Genomic DNA, 20,582 nt, shown 5'->3' with positions numbered 1-20,582 from the left:
ATTGTTATTAAATAAATAAATGTGAATACACCCACACAAAACACAAATCTAACAAAACATTCTTAGCTGCTTCTCCTGATACTATGTTGCCTGTATCACACACGGAAAGAAATGAAAAAAGTTCTGACTATAGTCAGAAGTGTTTATCATCCATACACATATTGGTTTCTGAGAGGTCAGACAACAAAAAAATGTTTAAGAGTTTTAAAAAAACTTCCAGGCCAGAGAGGTTCTTTCTTTTAAAATCATTCTTCTGTGGAAATACCTGGCAAATATTCAGTACATTTATACAGTAAACATCTTAGGAAAGCCAACTTCACGTATTTTTAATGGAGCCTACACTTTTTAATCCTAAAAATAAATAAACTACATACATATAAAAATTTTGGATCTGTGAACTTAGTCTTGAGGAACAAAGAGCTTTCCACATTTCACCTACAAGAGAGCCAATTAAATCCAAAGATTCCACCATCATAGCATAATGCCCCTTGAGCTTTCAAGCAGATAAGACACTCAGACACACCTTGCTTTTTATAGAAAAGGCCCAAATGAGACATGATAAACCTCTAATTCCATGTTAGGAATTCCCTATCAATATGCACATGCCTTTTTTTGGTAGCTAGACTGTAAAATAAGTCATTAGGAGTTCACAGTGGAAATGCTGCAACCTCAACCTCGAATCCAGACACAAAAATACAGAGGACGGTATTCCCATCTCAGACACATGCAAATGTCTCCGCCAACGGGATCCCGTCACTGCCCTTTCCAGAAACACACAGTAATGGGGTTTAATCCGTTTCTATAAATGTTCGTTGCGTTGAAAGCCAAAGTGCCTGCAAAACCGCAAAACACAAAAAGATTCCTCGCATTCCGTTTATAGCCAACAGACAGGCCAGCCTCTCTGCGCCCTACCCCTGAGAGTCCTCCTTGCGACAATAAGAATTTCGTGCCACTGGATGCTTCCTACACGTCAAAATGTCATCCCGCAAAGTGGAGGTGGGGTGGGGGGGCAGTGCCTGGATCAACCGATCCTAACGCAGCTCCCACCCCGGGGCAAACACGGGAACCAAGTGAAGTCGGTGCAAAGTTCCCATCCATCCAGCATATTTGGTTTCCTTCTGCCCCCAAACCCAGCGGCACAACTGCTGAGATTTGCTTTTGCACCTGCCACGGCTTCTAAGCCTGGGCTTCTCCTCGACCCCCGAGATCATAGAAAGGCCTTGCGGCCTAAAACGTTCATGACCCTTGCGGAGAGAGCATTGAGGACCGCCGCAGCATCCCCCTTCGCTGTCCACACAGCCAGCTTGCTTCCCTGACAAAGGCCCCGTGCCAATACCCGCACGACACACAGTAGTTGCTGGAATGCCCATCACCGACTGGCAGCTGCCACTACCTTCTCCCGAGAAAAATAAACACCACACACACGCACACACACATACACACACACACACACAGCACTGGGGTATAACAACATGGGGAGAGATGTAAAGCGTTAAAATCAAAAAGACCCCGCAGCTAAGCAGCCTGGGTGTGCCCTGGAAGTGCGACCGAGGGGCCAGTGGGGGAGGGGAGATAGGGCCCGGGAGGCGGCGGCTGCTCCTCTGGGGCGTGAATGCCGGGCCGGGTGATGGTCTAATAAAATGCTAGGAGTCGGAATGTTCAAAAAGAAACCACAAATGAAATCCCCGGCGGGCCTGAGGCCCCGGGTGGTCTGCAGACCAGCGGCGCGGCCCGCACCTGCCTGCCCAGCGCCCACCCACACACACACCTGCCAGGGCAGCCTTCTGAGGCCCTCGGGGTCCGGGGTGAAGCGGAAAGAAGGCCCGACCCCAGGGGTGCGGGCCGGGTGGGCTAATCTGATGGTGGAGGCCAGGGGGCAGCCTCGCTCACCTCTAAGTCGGTGTCGGCGGCCTCCGGGGCCCCGAGGATCTCGCTGGGCAGCTCGGCCAGGTCGGTGACCCGGATCAGCCCGTCGTGCAGGAAGATGGTCTCCTCCTTCACCGAGAGCCACTGCGCGGAGTCCGCGGCCGCAGCCGCCGCAGCCGCCGCGGCCGCCGACGAGCCCATGGCCCCGGCTGAGGGGTTGGCTGTGAGGAGCAGCCGCTCGGCTCTGCGAGATGCGAGCAAGAGCCGCCGAGTTCACCAGTCCATGGCAGCAGCCGCCGCGCCCGCCTGCAGCGGCCCGCTCGCCGCCTAGACCGTGCAGCTCCGCCCTAGGAGGTCCAAGCTGCCATCCTCCCACCCCTGGCCCCGGAGACCCCGGCCCCGCCGCCGCCGCCGCCCTGAGGAACAGGATCCGCCTCTGCCGCTCGGCAGCCAACTGTCAGTGAGGCGCCATGTTGGGGGCGGGGCTCCCAGAATGCCCCGCGGAGCGGACAATACCGGCTCCGCCCACTCGTCTGGCCCCGCCCACCTACCGAAGGCCCGGCGACAGCCAGGTTGGCTGGAGCTCCGCCTAGCCTTTTTCTGCATCTTGCCCTCAGAGTGACCTCCCACGTCCTTTACACTTCCAGGGCGCCCTACGTCTGCATTACTCCAGGAGAAGAGGGCAGCCTTCCTCTACTCTCCTCCCCTCTGCTCATGTGTGTACCCCTCTCTCTCTGGCCCGAGTCCCACCGTGGGCACCTGGGCAGACACGTGGAAGTTCACGGGCTGCTTGCACGTTTAAATAAGATATATGCAAAAATATGGCTCACAGTAGGTGCTGCAGTTTGTTCATAAGCACGTGGTCGAAACGCACAGTAGGTGCTACATATTCACTACAAGTTCTTGTACCCAATAAGCACTCAAAACCTGGTGAAAATAAAGCACCGGTCACAATGTCTGCTGTCTGGCCCTTAATAAATGCTCCAAGAGGGAGTTAAAATTATTCTTATATTCCATCACTATTCAACACTGATTGACATACACCTTAAAAATATGCCAGCCATCCCGCTTTTATTAAAAGAAGAAAGGAAAGAACTATGTGTTTAGAGAAAAATGTGTGGGAGACTATGTACTAAACTGTTAATATGAATTGCCACACAGAGCAGAACTAGCCTGGAATGGCTGAAGTAAGATGATCTTTGTATTGCTTTTATACTTCAAAAAAAAAAAAGCAGTCTTTGGTATCAAAGGACTTGAATGCATATGTCCACCAAAATACTTGCACAGGTCTAGATGTCCATCCATACATGAATGGATAAAGAAGTTGTGGTACATATATGCAATGGAATATTACTCAGCCCATAAAAAGGAATGCATTTGAGTCAGTTATAATGAGGTGGATGAACCTAGAGCCTATTACACACAGTGAAGTAAGTCAGAAAAACAAGGACTGTGTGTTAACCATATATGTGAAATCTAGAAAAATGGTACTGATGAACCTATTTGAAGGGCAGCAGTGGAGACACAGACATAGAGAACAACCTGTGGACACAGTGGCGGGAGGAGGGGATGGGACAAACTGAGACAGTAGCACTGAAACGTATGCATTACCATATGTAAAATTAGATAGCCAGTGGAAACTTGCTGTATGAGGCAGGGAGCCCAAATCAGCTGCTCTGTGACAGTCTAGAAGGGTGGGATGTAGAAGGGAGAGTCAAGAGGGAGGCTAAATATGTATACCTATCGCTGATTCATGTTGGTGTATGGCAGAAACCAATATAATATTGTAAAGCAATTATCCTCCAATTAAAATAAATTTAAAATTTAAAAAATCTGCATAGGGAAGTTTATAGCAGATTTATTCATAATTGCCAAACCAAGATGCCCTTCAGGAAGTGAATGGATAGATAAACTGTGGTACATCTGGACAATGGAATATTATTCAGCACAAAGAAGAAATGACTATCAAACCATGAGAAGACAATACACTGTATTATTCCAACTATATCATATTTTGGAAAAGACTAAACTATGGAGATGATAAAAAGATCACTGGTAGCTAGTGGATGCAGAAAGGAGGGGATGCAGAAAGGCAGAGCACAGAAATTTTCAGGGCAGTGAATAGTACTCTGTATAATACAATAATGATGTATACATGAAATTATACATTTTTTCAAAATCATAGAATATACTACACCAAGAGGGAGCCACAATGTCAAATATGGACTTTAGGCATTATGATGTGTCAGTTCGGTTCATCAGTTGTGACAAACGTATCACATGGTGGGGCATGTGAAAATGGGAGAGATTATGCATGCATTGGAGCAGGGAGTATGTCTGATATTTCTGCATCCTCAGTTTTTTTTGTGAACCGAAAACTGCTCTAAAAAATAAAAGTTTTCATAAAGAACGAACGAATGAGAGCATTAAAGAGCAAACTTTTTGATCCAGCAATTCAACTTTGAGGAAGTTGTCTGAAGGAAATTATCAGACTCACAGTCCAGGTTGAACACACAGGGATGTGCAGCTCAGTATTGTTTATAAGAGGAAAAATTATAGTCAGATTAAATACCCAACAGTGTGGGACTGGTTAACTATTATAATGGTATATCTGAAACATGGAATATTATGATGCCATTCAGAATAATGCTTATGAAGAATATTAATACAAGTGAATGTTGATGATGTATTGGTAAATGGAAAAAATCAGGCTAAAGTAGTAAAGAAATTTTGAAATTTAATTGTGCTTGCTGTAAGACTGCATTTTTAAAATTACATGCATGCATGACTGTAGATGTAAAGACAGGGAAAGTATCATGTCTGACAATATTTTGGTAAATTTCAGCAATGCATTTACAGGAGATGCACTACATTTACAGCAGTGCATTGACTGGGAGATGAGTGGTTTGTGCTTTGCAATGTTTTCCAAATTTTCTTTCTCAAGCTTGCATTACTTTTGATAAAAGCAAAAAACAAAATCTATTGAACATCTAGGAATGGAGGTACCTCCACTCATATTTCTATCATACTATCCTTCTGAGTATTCTTACATTTTACAAGGAACTGAAGCTCAGAATTAAGTGACTTGCACCCACCTAGAATTTGGCAGAATTGAGATTTGAATCCCTGACTGGCTCCATTCTCTTCTGCCTCCCTCCCAAATAAGCAATTCATATGCACTGCACTGTAACAATCTCATGTGCCTTTCAACGATTGTTAATTTCATTTTCAGGATATTTATCCCACATGCATGTGTTAAGCTCCTAGCAAGTATCAAATCCTGGGAGGTATACAGAATGGAGATATTATTACCCCCATTTTCGGCTAGGAAACCAAGGCTCAGTTGGATGCTTTAATCAATATCTCACAGACAGCAAACACCAAATCTCAGATGCGAACCTAGGTTTGTTTGAGTCTATAATCCCAGCTTTGTTTTTTAAAAACGTTTTCTTTTGTATTGGTGTATAGCCAATTAAGAATGTTGTGATAGTTTCAGGTGAACAGCAAAGGGACTCAACCATACATATACCAAACTCCCCTCCCATCCAGGCTGCCACATAACATTGAGCAGAGTTCCTAGTGCTATGTAGTAGGTTCTTGTTGGTTATCCATTTTAAATACAGCAATGTGTACATGTTCATCCCAAACTCCCCAACCATCCCTTCAACCCAGCAACCATAAGTTCATTCTCTAAGTCTGTGAGTCTCTTTCTGTTTTGCTAGTAATTTCATTTGTATCATTTCTTTTTAGATTCCACATATAAGGGATGTCATATAGTATTCCACCTTCTCTGTCTGACTTACTTCATTCGGTATGACAACCTCTGGGTCTATCCATGTTGCTGCAAATGGCATTATTTCATTCTTTTTAATGGCTGAGTAATATTCCATTGTATATATATGTACCACATCTTCTTTATCCATTCCTCTGTCAAAGGTCATTTCAATTGTGTCTGGCATCACAATTTTTGAACGCTCAGGTTTTGGAATCTAAATAGCCTTGTGTGACTCAATGGAGAAGGCAATGGCACTCCACTCCAGTACTCTTGCCTGAAAAATCCCATGGACGGAGGAGCCTGGTAGGCTGCAGTCCATGGGGTTGCAAAGAGTCAGACATGACTCAGCGACTTCACTTTCACTTTTCACTTTCATGCATTGGAGAAGGAAATGGCAACACACTCCAGTGTTCTTGCTTGGAGAATCCCGGGGACGGGGGAGCCTGGTGGGCTGCCGTCTCTGGGGTCGCACAGAGTCGGACACGACTGAAGTGACTTAGCAGCAGCAGTGTGGCTCAAAATAATTCTCCTCCTCATATTGTTTATATTTCAAGATAAGGAGTCAAGATGCCCAGGAATTACAGATCTTTCTTGACCTATGATGGGGTTATGTCCTGATAAACCCATTGTAAGTTGAAAATATAAAAAATAGAAGGCCTCACTGAACTTCATAGCTTAGCTTGCACTACCTTAAAGGTGCTCAGAATGCTTACATTAGTCTATAGTTGAGCAAAATCAACTATATCCATTTTCCACCACTGTAAAGTTGAAAAATCTGTAAGTCGAACTGTCCTAGGTTGGGGACAGTCCGTATTGCCCTTCACTTCAATGAATGAAAACATATCCACAGCTGAAAGTCTTTAGACTGCATAATGAATAGTTATTTAATATTTTAGCAACAGTAATTAATTAGTCACTGGATTGCATGGCTGCCACCATACCATGAAGAGGCAGCTGATGAATTAATATTTATAGAAGCCCTATGGAAAAAGAGACCATTTACTGGAAATCTCTAGAACAGATTATCAAGATGAAAAAAGTCTTTGCTCAAAAGAATTTTATGCTAGAAGCCTGGATACAGAGAATCCAAATTTAGTTAAGATCACACATACACACACACACACACATACACACCATGCATACAGGAAACAGCCATTCATGGAATCATACAGAAAGGAAAGGTTTATGATTTATGACTTATTTTCTTTGGAATTGTCCTCTCCACTCTTCTGTTTGAGAATGGGTACTTGGGATAGGAAAAGGATAAGGAGAAGGTGTTGTCTGGACAACCCTCTGTTGGAAGCAAAGAAGCATGAGCAAGGAGGAAGAAAAGCCATGAGTAGATTGGACTTCAGTTTCCCCTGGGAGGCATCTCCCCAGGAGAGAGAGAGCTTGTTGGTAGAGACTGTCTCCCCGCTGCCCCAGCTGCTGACGTGGTGTTCACTGGCTTTGGCTAGAGCTGGGGCCCCTCTGGGATTTTGCAATAGCTCTCCCTTCTGCTGGCTTTCCTGCACTAGCTGACTGTTTAAAATTGAGTCTGTAATTCTTACCGGGCCCACAAAAATGCAACTGCAGGGTGGAGATAAGTGGTCCTTGATAAGTCTTAATAGAGCTTGAAATAGCTTTAAACAAAGCAGCCATGTTAATTTTTAAGGCCTTTCAAAACACCAAGGGAAAAATACATGCCTACATCTGCTACAGAAATATACGCACACACATCGACAGAATATGTGGGGGAGATTGATTATTTCCATCTCACTAATCACAGTCTCAAAAGAGGAAACACACACACCTACTCAAAATCTTTTTTCCAAATGATATGGTTGGCCGTGTTTTCTTCTTCTTTTTTTTTTTTTTGTAATTTATTTTAAGGAAAATTCCTTCAGCTCATAGGAGGGTCTATGAGGCATCAGAGAAAAGAATTTGAAAGAAAAAGATATTTGAAAATCAGAGGGAGAAATTCTCCTTCGAGCTCCCTTAATTACGGTTACCAAGGGAAGAGCCTCCAAGCTGATGAAAAGCATCAAGAAGTGCAATTGTCATTGGAGGAATCCGGCACCTTGGAGTTCCAAAAGATGCCACGTCCTCTCTCGCCCCCTTGTGGATACCAGAGGCCTTATTCAATAGGGAGGGGATATGTGTACACATATAGCTGATTCACGTTGTTATACAGCAGAAAGCAACACAACATTGTAAAACAATTATCCCCCAATTTTAAAAAGCTAGTCCCCACAAAGGAAAAGCGGGCAAAAGGCACAGTCCTAGAGTTTTCAAAAGAAAAAAAGCAAACACTCTTATCTTTTCATTCATTCCGTATTCTGATGCTGGCAAAGTATTAGGTTGGCACTCCTCCCCTCTAGGAGAAAAGCATCTTTCCTTGCTCCAGCTTAGAATGGGAAAATGACTTGAAACAAGTAATTCCAAAGGGGATGAGAAGGCCAGGGACCTGATCTGAGAAATGAGGACGGTTCCCCTAAAGGTTTTTTTTAAATTTTTTTTGTCCAGGGTGTTTTTGCTCAAGTTTTGTGTGTGTATGTTTTTGAGATATAATTGACATAAGTTTGGGCTTCTTTGCTGGCTCAGATGGTAAAGAATCTGCCTGCAATATGGGAGACTTGAGTTTGATCCTTGGGTTGGGAAGATCCCCTGGAGGAGGGCATGGCAACCCATTCCAATAATCTTGCCCGGAAAATCCCATAGATGGAGGAGCCTGGTGGGTCACAGCTCATGGGGCCACAAAGTCAGACACAACTGAGCAACTAAGCACAGCACCCAGTTGTGTAAGTTTAAGGTGTACAGCATAATGATTTGACTTACATCATGAAGTGATTATCACAATGATGAATGAACATCCATTCATCCCATATACAAACAAATGAAAAAATAAGTTTTTTCCTTGTGAAGAGAACTCTTAGGATTTACTCTCCTTAGACCAGAGCCAATCTTGATCGAAGAGTTACCCTGGCTTCTTCCCGGTTCTTAGCCCTTGTACCGGTGTTCCTGCTCTGGGTCTTTGCACATGGTAGTCCCTGGCCTAGATTGTACTTCCCACCTGTTTCACTTGACACACTCCTATTCATCCTTCAGGTCTCAGCTACCTCTAAGAGAAATTCCTTGGCTCCCCAAACATGACAAGTCCTCCTGTTTCTCAATCTCTTTGCACAGTATACTTTCTCAGTAGTACCTATTTTGTGCTAAGCCGCATCAGTCGTGTAGAACTCTTTGTGACCCCATGGACTGTAGCCCACCAGGTTCCCCTGTCCATGGGATTCTCCAGGCAGGAATATTGGAGTAGGTTGCCATTTCCTCCTTCAGGGGATCTTCCTGACCTAGGGATCGAACCTGAGTCTCTTACAAATCCTGCATTGGCAGGCAGGTCCTTTACCACTAGCGCCACCTGGGAAGCCCACCTATTTTAACTGCAATTAAATAATTATTAATAAAAATTTAGATGCCCTTGTGAGACTGTATACCTTAAATACATTTAAAAATATGTTAAACATTTACATATTTAATCAAATACCTATATATTAATACATATACAAATATATATTAAATGTGCTGTGTTGTACTATGCTTAGTCACTCAGTCGTGTCTGACTCTGTGACCTCATCAACTGTAGCCCACCAGGCTCCTCTGTCCATGGGGATTCTCCAGGCAAGAATACTGGAGTGGGTTGCCATGCCCTCCTCCAGAGGATCTTCCCAACCCAGGGATCAAACTCAGATCTCCCGCATTGCAGGTGGATTCTTTACTGTCTGAGCCGCCAGGGAAGCCCAATATATTAAATAAATTAAATTCTTAGTGCCACTGAACTGTATATTTAAAATGTTTAAAGTGGTATGTTTTATTATATATAACTTACCACAATAAAATAATTCTAGTACTTCCCTGGTGGTACAGTGGATAAGAACTCACCTGCCAATGCAGGGGACAAGGGCTCTATTCCTGGTTCTGGGAAGATCCCACATGCCACAGCTACTAAGCCCGCATGCTGCAGCTACAGGAGACTGAGCACCCTAGAGCGCATGCTCCACAAGAGAAGTCACCACACCACAACTAAAGAAAGCCTGCGTGCAGCAACAAAGACCCACCACAACCAAAAAAATAATAAGATAACTAATTTAAAATACAATTCTAAAAAAAAAAAGTATACACTTTAACTGCTTGGCACATAGTCAGGACAACAGCTTTTGTCATTAGGATCACATTGATTACCTGAAAGGTAAATGAATAGCAGCAAAGTTAGAATTCAAATCCAAGTCCATTGGATCTCCAAAGCTACAACTTGAACCTCTATACCATTTTCAATTGACCTGTATTCAATGAACAGTTTTTGAGTGAAGTAGTCCATACCTTCTTTGCCCAGGAAATTCCAATTTTATACTTGTGCAATCTATGGGCAATTCAGAACACAGTTGCCTTTCCTTACTTTGATCCTTTTTTTATTTTGAATTACATACATGGAGCATAGCACTGGGGTGTGTTCAACACTTAGGGCTGCTAAAGGTGGTAATCAGGCCCTGGACTAGAGTAGGACTCCTCCCCAAACCCACGTAACCAGTTTGGTGCTTGATGCAGGCTACATAATGGTCCCAAAGAGTCTCCTGTCTTAATCCCTCAACTTCATGCATATTACTTTATATGGCAAAGGGTACTTGGCAGATGTGATTAAGTGTTTTGCTTGCAGGATCTTAGTTCCCTGACCAGGGATCAAACCTGCCAATCCTGCAGTGGAAGCAGAGTCCTAACCACTGGACTGCTGGGGAAGACCCAGATGTGATTAAGTTAAAGATCTTGAGGGACATCTCTGGTGGTCCAGTGGTTAAGAATCCACCTTCCCTTGTAGAAGATGTGGGTTAGATCCCTGGTTGGGGAACTAAGATCCCACATGCCTCAGGGGGTAACTAAGCCCACGAGCCACAAGCAGAAGCCTACACTGGAAAGATCTCATGTGCTGCAACTAAGACATGATGCAACCAAATAAATAAATGTTTTTTAAGAAAGATCTGAAGATACGGAAGGCAGTATAACACAAAAATATATTTGGTCTTTGTCCTGGGTCCCTGGCACAGAGCTCCTAAAGCCCATGCAATTTCCTGAGAGATGGGAGTATCTTTTGTTATTTGTAAGGAGCTCTTTTTGATTACTCTTGTGACACCATGGATTAGGGCCTGCCAGCCTCCTCTGTCCATGGAATTTTCCTGGCCAGAATACTGGAGTGGGTAGCCATTTCCTTCTCCAGGGGATCTCCCCAACCCAGGGATTGACCCCAGGTCTCCCACATTGCAGGTGGATTCTTTACCATCTGAGCCACCAGGGAAGCCCCTTTTTGACCACATCCAAGTTAATGAGTTGACTTAGGGTCAGACCCCAGCCTCAGGATAGGGATGGTCACCAGAAAGACCAAGGGATAAGAAGGCTGGAAATTTCAGCTCAACCCAGACTTAAGGAAAGGCAGGCAAGTGGTGGTAGTGCTAGTGATCAAGCTCTATATAAAACTCTTGAATAAGATTTGATGAGCTTCTTGATTGATGAACACATCAAGAGGTGCGGGAAATAGTATACCCAGAGAGGGTACAGTGCTCCCAGCACCACCCTTACTTACCTTGCTCCATTTATGGCTTCCATTTGGCTGTTCCTGAGTTGTACCTTTTATCGCAAACTGGTGAATCGCAGTGAAGTGTTCCTCTGAGTTCTCAGAGCCATTATAGCAAACTATCAAAGCTTAGGATGGATTTGTAAGAATCCTCTATTTGTAGCTCAGACAGTAGTGTGGGTGACCCAGGGACCCAGTACTTGTGATTGGTATCTGACATGAGGGGCAGTCTTGAGGGACTGAGCCTTAATCTTTGGGTCCATGCTAATTCCAAGTAGTTAAGTGTCAGAACAGGACTGTAGGACCTTCAGCTGGTATCTGTGGAGAACTGGAGAATGGCTTGGTGTGGGAAAATCCACACATTTTGGTGTCAGAAGTGTTGTGAGTGGAGAAACTATCTCCACAAGGAGATACCCTGGATTTTCCAGTTAGGATGTAATCACACTGGTCTTTTTTAAGAGATCGAGGGTCAGAGGAAGGTGATATGACACCAAGAACCTGGGCTGGAGCACCCGGAAGGAAGGGATCCCAAGTCATGGGAGATGGATGCACACTCACCACCATAGGCTTGACACTAGCCCACTGAAACTGGTTTACGACTTCTGACCTCCAGAACTCTAAGAGAATGTACTTAAGTCACAGACTTTGTGGTAACTTATTACAGCAGCAACAGAAAAACTAAACAAGAGGTGTTTGGATGCTAAGGAAGCAGGATCTCAGACACAGGGTTCCCAGCCTCGTTCTCTACAAGCAGTCCTGCCCTAAGCACTGCACGGATGCACCAGAGCTACAGGAAGCAGATGGACGGAAAGGGAGGACATCTCAGAGACGGAAATACTGGGGACTTTGCTGCTGGTCCAGTGGTGAAGACTCCGAGCTTCCATTGCAAGGGGTGTGGGTTCGATTGATTCCTTGTCAAGGAACCAAAATCCCACATGCTGTGCAGGATGGCAAAAAATGTATTAAAAAAAAAAACCAAAAATGAAATATCAAAGAATCTGGAACATTGCAAAGGATAGAGTGGTATTAACTATGATTTGGGAATCCTCGGTGTCCGAGATTTTAAAATCAATCTGTGAAAAAAGTAAATAAATAAAACCAATCTGTGAAGTGAAAGCCATTTGCCATGTTGCTACTGAGATGCTGTGTTCACGTTCATTCTCTGGTGAGTGTAAAATGAAGTGTCCAGAGGGTGTGGGACACATCTGACACAGCAACAGACTCAATGTAGAAGCACGCATGAGAAGCCAGCTGTCTTCCATAAAGCCAGAAGCTAAGAAATTTGCAAAACCATGAAACAATGCCATTTTTGTTTTGGAAAATTTTCACAAAAATATTGCATTAACATGGAATGGTTTGTCATTTAAATACAAGTATTTTAATAAATTATTTGGTCTTAATATGGTATATTATCAACAGACATAACTCACATGAACAAAAAACTCTTTATTGCTAATAATTTAAGACCATAAAGAGCTTTTTTGGAAACCAAAAAAGGAAAAACTCACACTGCCTTTAACGTATGTAAAAATTTCTTGTGGCGATTTTTATAATCACATTACATATAAATAAAATGAGATAACATTTTCTCCACATGACTTTTTTTGCATATTTATGGTTATTTCAAGATTCTTATGTTGCTCTCTTGAATATTCTGCCATTTCTTTCATAAACAGCACATGAATGTTCAAACAAATCCACATGAAGTATTAAAACATACTTCATAAATCTTAATAGATGAACAGACTTTCCTGGTAGTGCAGTGGCTAAGACTTCTCGTTTCCATGGCAGGGGGCCCAGGCTCAGTCCTTGGTTCAACAAAAAACCACCACCACCTTGTCATCAAAAAAATCCCAAAATCTAACATCTTGTCATTTTTCACCTATTGCTAAAAACTGAAGTCTGACTACTTCATTTAGTGAGTCTGTAAGGTAATGGGCACTCACAAATTGGTACAACCTTCATGGAGGGTAGTGTACTTTGGCATCATTTACCAGAACTGCCTAAGGTTTCCCAGGTGGCTCAGTGGATCTGCCGGCAATGTGGGAGACGTGGATTCGATCCCTGGATCAGGAATTGGCAACCACTCGTGTTCTTGCCTAGAAAATCCCATGGACAGAGGACTTTGGCAGGCAACAGTCCATGGGTGAGACACAGACTGACACAACTGAGTCGGACACAAACGAGCACAACCACAATGGCTTAAGTTCTTTGACTGAGCCAACTTTTCCTGGTACTTGCTCATCTATATGCATATTTCAGACTGTAACACTCAGGCACCCACTGCTGAGTCTACTTTAACCAAAAAAAAGTGGGGAAAAACAGCTGTCTTGCAGAGCCATTATAGAGGCAGTGTGTCTAGGCTGTGGGAATGACATTGCCAAGCTCCTTTCCTGGGAACTGCATTTAGCACTTTAGAACCATTGCTCTGAACTGTGAGCACCTGTGTTTTATATCATTTTATACCTGTTAGCAAGATATGTCATAAGGTAATTTTACTTTATGCCATTTTAGCTTACAAAAGGTTTCAGAGGAATACTCTTTTACATAGCAGTGGAAACCTATTTAATTAAAATGCTAGAAACCCAAATATCCACAGAACGCCAAGGTTACACTATGCAGCAGTAAAGATGAGCACTTCCTATGGAATAATCAAAACACACTTATTTGTGTAATAGCATGTACTGTACTCAAGGGAGAAGAGTATCTAATTACACTAATTTATTATATATGCTTTAAGAAACTAAGCATACAAGAAACTGGAAAGAAGGGAAAGTCGCAAGCTGAAAAGCCCAGCTCTTATCCATGTAGTTAGTACAGACTCATTCAGTGATGACGGGGGAAATCCCACTATTTTGTATTGGTACGTGCCTGGTGAAAAAGCTGAAAAGACACTAAGGAAGCTAAGAATGCTTATCTGAAGAGGAGACTCCTCTGCAGTTTACAGCCCCCAATCCCACTCCTTAAAATTTAGTAGAGGCTAATGTCCCATTAAGTTGGCTATAAGTCATACCACACCTAAAGGCAGATTAAAAAAAGACACAAAGGAAATGACAAGTTATTTAATTAGGTTCTTTGCAAGAAGTTCAGAACACTACTTTGTGAGGATAAATTCCATTTGTGAGAGCAAACACGGAGCGGAGGTAGCCCTGGAGCTGAGGGACAGCTTTGATTCTTCGCAGAATTTGTGAGTCCACAGCTTTCTGATCGACCTTGCGCTGCTCTGTGATCTCGTATTTCTAAAGAAAAAGAAAAATCATTTTAAAAAAACAGCCCAAGTACCAAACTCCACATTAACGAAGAAATCCTCTTTCACAAGTACTCAGTCCTGGGGATATTCAGAAGGCAATTCTGATAATCCTCTTTGGAGAGCTGTGAAATATAACCTATCTTTAATACATAACAAGTTTTACCCTTTTGCCTACTTTAATATAGAAGGAAGGATAAATGATCGATAATTCCCAGGAAAACAGTAGTTCACCAGAGTTTCACCAAAACCTCAGGCTTCTGAGTTGAACTCCTAGCTGCCAACTAGGAATTCAGCACATTACTATTTATTATTATTTATTTCCCAGATATTCCTCATTTGTTATTTACAGTCTTTAACAGTTCTTAACCTTATTTATTTTCACTCTCAACTAGAGGAGCCAGAGTTACCAAAGACAAAGACAGAAATAGAAGCTCACCTCTCTCTCTGTGTCGAAGATCTCGCCCTCCTGGTGTCTGGGTTTACGCAGCTTCTTCTTCTTGAAGTAAGTGTCAGTGAGATGTTCTGGGATTTTCACACCACTGATATCGATTTTGGTGGAGGTGGCAATGACAAATTTCTGGTGTGTTCTACGCAGAGGAACTCGATTGAGGGATAGAGGCCCTGGGGGTGGGGGAGGATCAATATAGTGAGGGAAAGGAGGAGCAAATGGTCAAGACCTGACTGGATTTGAAAAAAAAAATCTGACAAAAGTTCTAGCTTTTTTCTGGGCCTGAAGAAATTCCAAACTGCTTTCCACTGCCAGCATCAAGGCTTTTTTCAAGATGTGAGGCTTCCCCCATCCCTTACACCTTAAAAGTTACCCAGACCACCCCTCCCATCTTAAAGTTACACAGACCAGGAGAGAGCAGAATTACTCATACAGGTTGGTTAAAAAAAAAAAAAAAATCACCAGTGCCTCATGAAAAATTCAAACTGAGCACTGTTTTCTAGAGTAAACAGCTCACCTCCCCCCTATGTAGGAACTCCATCCTGGGGCCAAGTGGCAGACCAATCACAGGCCTTGTACAGTATTCCTTGGAATTAGTAGACAAACACTCTGCATTATAGGTGGCAATTACTTTATGATATGCCACATATCATAAAGTTAAATACCTGCTCCCATAGAATGCATTTATACACAAGGCAATGAAATAGGCTGAAGAATCTCATGGCACTGAAACCTCTACTTAGGTTCCCACTTAAGCAAAATGTATACTTCAGGCATTTAAAAACGCAATTCAAGAGAGTAGTTTCTAAGAGTTTTCATCACAAAGAACTTTTTAACTTGCCTACTGCAGTAATTATTTCACAATATATATATTAATAAATCAAACCATCATACTGTACACCTTCAACTCATAAGAGTGATACATATGTTATTTCTAAACAAAACTGAAGATGGGGAGAGTTGAAAATTTCAGAGAATATTAAATCCAAGGACTTTCTTACCAGTCACAAGTAGCAAGCCACTGCCCAGCTGCTTCAGGAAAACGACCCTCTGTAAATTAAAAAGAAATGCTACATGGCTCCACAAATAAAACCTGACTTCTAAATTAATCAAATCACAGACTAATTTTGTTAAAGGAAATTTCTACCTATGTATAGATCCAACAGTCTGGAAGGAACTATACCAAACTACTAACAGGGGTGACTCTAGGATATAAGCAGTAGTTCAGTGTGCCTTTTTTTAAAATTTAAATTAGCAGCCACCACCTTTAACAATAAAAACAAATATCTTTCAACTCTAATTCTATCCCTGCAATTCCATTCTAAGGAAGTAACTCAAACATATTTTTTGAGTACAGGGACACCTGAATTATTTGCAACTAGTATTACCAAAGACAGGAAAAGGTAATCAATTATCTGTTATAGACTAGACACATTATGCTCGGGACTGGATTGTTGGTTCTGTTATGGAGCATCCCATCTCTCCCATGGGACCTCCTGCTGCTAGATGCAGTTAACACAGGTAAACCAATCCTATCCAAAGTGCAAACGTATTCGGATGCAGTAACTCCAGGCAGCTGAACTCACCTTGCCTCTGTGGCGCCCAGTGAGGATGATCAGGATGGTCCCAGGAGTGATGCTGGCACGCAGCTTCCTCACATGCTTACTGAAGGGTTTTTTGCCATGACTCAACAGTTTTCGAGGCACATCTTCAGTAGGGTAATACCTAGGCTGGAGAAAGCCCACAGGTCCAACTTATTAAAGTAAGCTAATCAAGTCAGTAGAGCTGGTTCTGGAGTAGGTAAAACCTTTACTACAGTCTTTCAGTTACTTGAAACACTTTATTTACACTATTGCATTTCACTTTAAGATTTTAAAAGTAGAAAAGGTCAGTGCTGCTTTATTAGCTTTTCATGCAAAAACACAGGGTAGAAACTGAAAGAGCTGTGTCTTCAAGCAAAGGGAAAGATCCAGCAAGTAAATTTGGGATCAAACCAAACTTTAGTGTATTACATGGCTTATGCACTATCGTGTAGCAGTCATTCTCAATCTTTTCTAAGGTTTCTGACTCTGCTGTAAACTACATTTCAGAAAACAAAGGCCTGACACGTTCTGTATGCTATGAAAAAAGCAAGGCTTGTTTTCCAATTAAAATATGTCCATACACATCACACCAACATGCATGACTCCCACATCATTCACAAAGAAAAACAAACTGTATAGAACCAAAGATACTAGCTTAGATCAAGACTGCCAGTTCATTTATTATAAAAATAAGACCCCACAGACAAATAACAGACCCTATGACAAGTAACTCACAATAATCTACTTCTATCATTTTAGTGGACATTTTTTTGCTTTTACCACAAACATGAATGGCTAACAAAAAAATCAGCTCACAAAACCTTTGATAAGAAGAAATCAAAGTGCCATTTTTGCTCTTGTGCAGTAATATTCAACTGTGCAGAGTGAAATACGTCTGGGAATAGTCCCATAATGGAAATCAGAGCAAACCTTTCTTTTTCACAGAGAAACTGTTGGGTCTTGTGCATGGTCAAGAGGGGCCAAGAAACACAGCTTTAGTGGACAAATGTTCTTTAGGTCTGGCCGCATTTCTAGGCTCTGTGCAGGGTAGATGTCACAACCCCGAGAGGTGAAACTATTTCAGTATTGTAAGAAACAAAACTGCAGAAAAGTAACTCTACTGAAGAATAGTAAGTAATAAAACCAAATCGTAAACCCCAAACTCACTATCCTCCATTAGTAATCCTCTGGTAAACACAAACTTCCAGAACCTTGAGCACACACAAAAATCCTCACAGGATACAACTCAACACCCAACTAAAGATCTCCAAATCTTACCATTTTGCGAAGTTTGACCACTCGGGTACCACCATTCTTGTCTCCACCAACTGGTTTTGTGACAGTAGCAAGAACACGAACCTTTTTTTTCTTTTCGACCTATGAGGAAACAAACACATCACAGTCAGAGGCAGACAAACATTTTAAGCTTAAGAGAATGCCCAATGAGTTCCCCTCATCCCTTACCTTGGATTTAGCTGCTGAATACTTTCTCTTGTACAAGGCCTTTCTGGAGTACATGGCTGATCGGGAATATCTGCCAATTCCTCTGACCAGGACAGGATTTCGGCTGCAGTGGGGCTTCCCCTTCTTAACTTTCTTCACCTTTTCCACCTTTTTAGCCTTCTTGCCAGCATCAGCCTTCTTGGCTTCAGGTTTTTTCTCCTTAGTATCTGGCTTCTCAGCCTTTTCACCCGCCATCTACCAACACGTATATATATTTTTTTTAAAGGCATTTCACCAGTTATCCCATAGCTATACACTAACAGGCCTCCCAAACCACAAGTTCTCATCCTCCAAGTAGCTAAAATGTCCTTTTCATTCTTCCCACTATAAAATACAGGCTTTCCTCCTAATCCCCCCACCTTTGCAACAACATCCATAATGGTTTAATTTTTAGGTTGTCCCCCCCAATATACTATAACCTCTTCGACGAGCCGAAGACACCTCACGCTTGTTAAGTGTTTGCTGCATATTGTGATGTCACAGGTCCTTATTCCATTATTTCTATTTTGCAAATTAAAAATTCTAGGCACAGGCCAAAACAATTTCCAAAGCCAGGAAACAGCGAGACTGCAACTTGAAATCGCTCGCTTTCAGGGCTTTTGTTCTTACCAGACTGCCTCATTCAAGAAATTCGGTTTAGAAGGCGAAGACACACACACTAAGTCCAAACTAAGCCCAGAGAGAAAAAACCGCAAAGCCCCGGAGCCGACTTCCGGCCCGCGGACTGGCCAAGAGGGGAAAGCAGCATTTGGCCTCAGCCTCAAATCCACAACGTGGCAGAGACAAACTAGGTTGCGTATTCTGGAACCCAGATTGGGGATTCCGGAGCGCGCGCCGCCGCTCTAGTCCCTGCGGCCCCACTAGTCCGCTACGAACCCCTAGAAGGGCCCTGTTTCCCCAGCCCAGGAGGGTGGCGAGCAACCGGAGCCTCTACAACCTTTCAGCTCACCCTCTTCGTGCCCTACCGTAAACCCAAGAGAGAGAAATGAAGCGTCTGGGAGGCCTCTCAGTAGGCCCCGAGCGTGTCTGACCCCTGCAGATGTCGACTTGATACCCTCTCGGCTAGGATGGCGAAGGATTGGGAACTTGAAATCTAGCCGTGAAGAGACAAACCACCATTCTTACCTTGCAAGATGGGAAAGAGAACTAAGGCCCTGGCTTCCGGTCTATAAGGAATCACAGGAAGGTCGAGTCTCACTTCCTTCCGGGTCTGAGGCATTATGGGAAATGTAGTTCAGCCTCGTTGGTACTGTATAGTGTTCAGATCAGGCGCTCAGTCGTCTCCGACTCTTTGCGACCCCATGAATCACAGCACACCAGGCCTCCCTGTCCATCACCAACTCCCGGAGTTCACTCAGACTCGTGTCCATCGAGTCAGTGATGCCATCCAGCCATCTCATCCTCCGTCGTCCCTTTCTCCTCCTGCCCCCAATCCCTCCCAGCATCAGAGTCTTTTCCAATGAGTCAACTCTTCGCATGAGGTGGCCAAAGTACTGGAGTTTCAGCTTTAGCATCATTCCTTCCAAAGAAATCCCAGGCTGATCTCCTTCAGAATGGACTGGTTGGATCTCCTTGCAGCCCAAGGGACTCTCAAGAGTCTTCAACACCACAGTTCAAAAGCATCAATTCTTCTGTGCTCAGCCCTCTTTACAGTCCAACTCTCACATCCATACATGACCACAGGAAAAACCATAGCCTTGACTAGACGAACCTTTGTTGGCAAAGTAATGTCTCTGCTTTTGAATATGCTATCTAGGTTGGTCATAACTTTCCTTCCAAGGAGTAAGCGTCTTTTAATTTCATGGCTGCTGTCACCATCTGCAGTGATTTTAGAGCCCAGAAAAATAAAGTCTGACACTGTTTCCACCGTTTCCCCATCTATTTCCCATGAAGTGATGGGACCGGATGCCATGATCTTCGTTTTCTGAATGTTGAGCATTAAGCCAACTTTTTCACTCTCCTCTTTCACTTTCATCAAGAGGCTTTTTAGTTCCTCTTCACTTTCTGCCATAAGGGTGGTGTCATCTGCATATCTGAGGTTATTGATATTTCTCCCGGCAATCTTGGTTCAGCTTGTGTTTCTTCCAGTCCAGCGTTTCTCATGATGTACTCTGCATATAAGTTAAATAAACACGGTGACAATATACAGTCTTGACGTACTCCTTTTCCTATTTGGAACCAGTCTGTTGTTCCATGTCCAGTTCTAGCTGTTGCTTCCTGACCTGCATACAAATTTCTCAAGAGGCAGATCAGGTGGTCTGGTATTCCCATCTCTTTCAGAATTTCCCACAGTTTATTGTGATCCACACAGTCAAAGGCTTTGGCATAGTCAATAAAGCAGAAATAGATGTTTTTCTGGAACTCTCTTGCTTTTTCCATGATCCAGCGAATGTTGGCAATTTGATCTCTGGTTCCTCTGCCTTTTCTAAAACCAGCTTGAACATCAGGAAGTTCACGGTTCACATATTGCTGAAGCCTGGCTTGGAGAACCTTGAGCATTACTTTACTAGCATGTGAGATGAGTGCAATTGTGCGGTAGTTTGAACATTCTTTGGCAT

General features: G+C 43.1%; 2 protein-coding genes across 15 annotated transcripts in view; both read right to left on the bottom strand.

Annotated features, from left to right (window-relative positions):
- The window catches only part of HECTD4 (HECT domain E3 ubiquitin protein ligase 4), a 173,888-nt gene extending 168,385 nt beyond the window's left edge, over nucleotides 1–5,503 (bottom strand). For 8 of the 11 annotated variants that reach the window (XR_015144611.1, XM_086348151.1, XM_086348152.1 and 5 more), the window contains exon 1: nucleotides 1,891–5,503. Coding sequence is in view for 7 of the 11 variants with exons in the window: in XM_086348151.1 (XP_086204277.1) it covers nucleotides 1,891–2,067 (177 nt within the window). In the remaining 4 variants the exon portion in view is untranslated. The remainder of the gene's footprint in view (nucleotides 1–1,890) is intronic. The other 3 variants (XM_086348158.1, XM_086348161.1, XM_086348160.1) reach the window with 3 other exon arrangements.
- Nucleotides 5,504–14,287: 8,784 nt separating this feature from the next.
- On the bottom strand, nucleotides 14,288–19,194 carry RPL6 (ribosomal protein L6). 4 transcript variants are annotated; one of them, XM_086348146.1, is made up of 7 exons: nucleotides 19,150–19,194; nucleotides 17,986–18,219; nucleotides 17,800–17,898; nucleotides 16,525–16,668; nucleotides 15,940–15,988; nucleotides 14,927–15,111; nucleotides 14,288–14,479 (listed from the first exon to the last, which is right to left on the bottom strand). In XM_086348146.1, the coding sequence occupies exons 2-7, from the start codon at nucleotides 18,217–18,219 to the stop codon at nucleotides 14,327–14,329; spliced, it is 864 nt and encodes a 287-aa protein (XP_086204272.1). In that variant the 5' UTR covers nucleotides 19,150–19,194; the 3' UTR covers nucleotides 14,288–14,326. The 4 variants fall into 4 exon arrangements, with proteins under 4 accessions (XP_086204272.1, XP_086204275.1, XP_086204273.1 ...); XM_086348149.1 differs by having other exon boundaries at nucleotides 18,634–19,168; XM_086348147.1 differs by having other exon boundaries at nucleotides 18,990–19,168.
- Between the last annotated feature and the right edge of the window lie 1,388 nt (nucleotides 19,195–20,582).

This window comes from Bos grunniens, chromosome 17 (genome assembly GCF_055505025.1).
Source record: "Bos grunniens cultivar Pamir isolate PY7600 chromosome 17, Bosgru_T2T1.0, whole genome shotgun sequence".
Lineage (NCBI taxonomy): Eukaryota > Metazoa > Chordata > Mammalia > Artiodactyla > Bovidae > Bos > Bos grunniens.
Note: the sequence above shows the minus strand (reverse complement) of the source record. Positions and strands in the feature narration are given on the sequence as shown.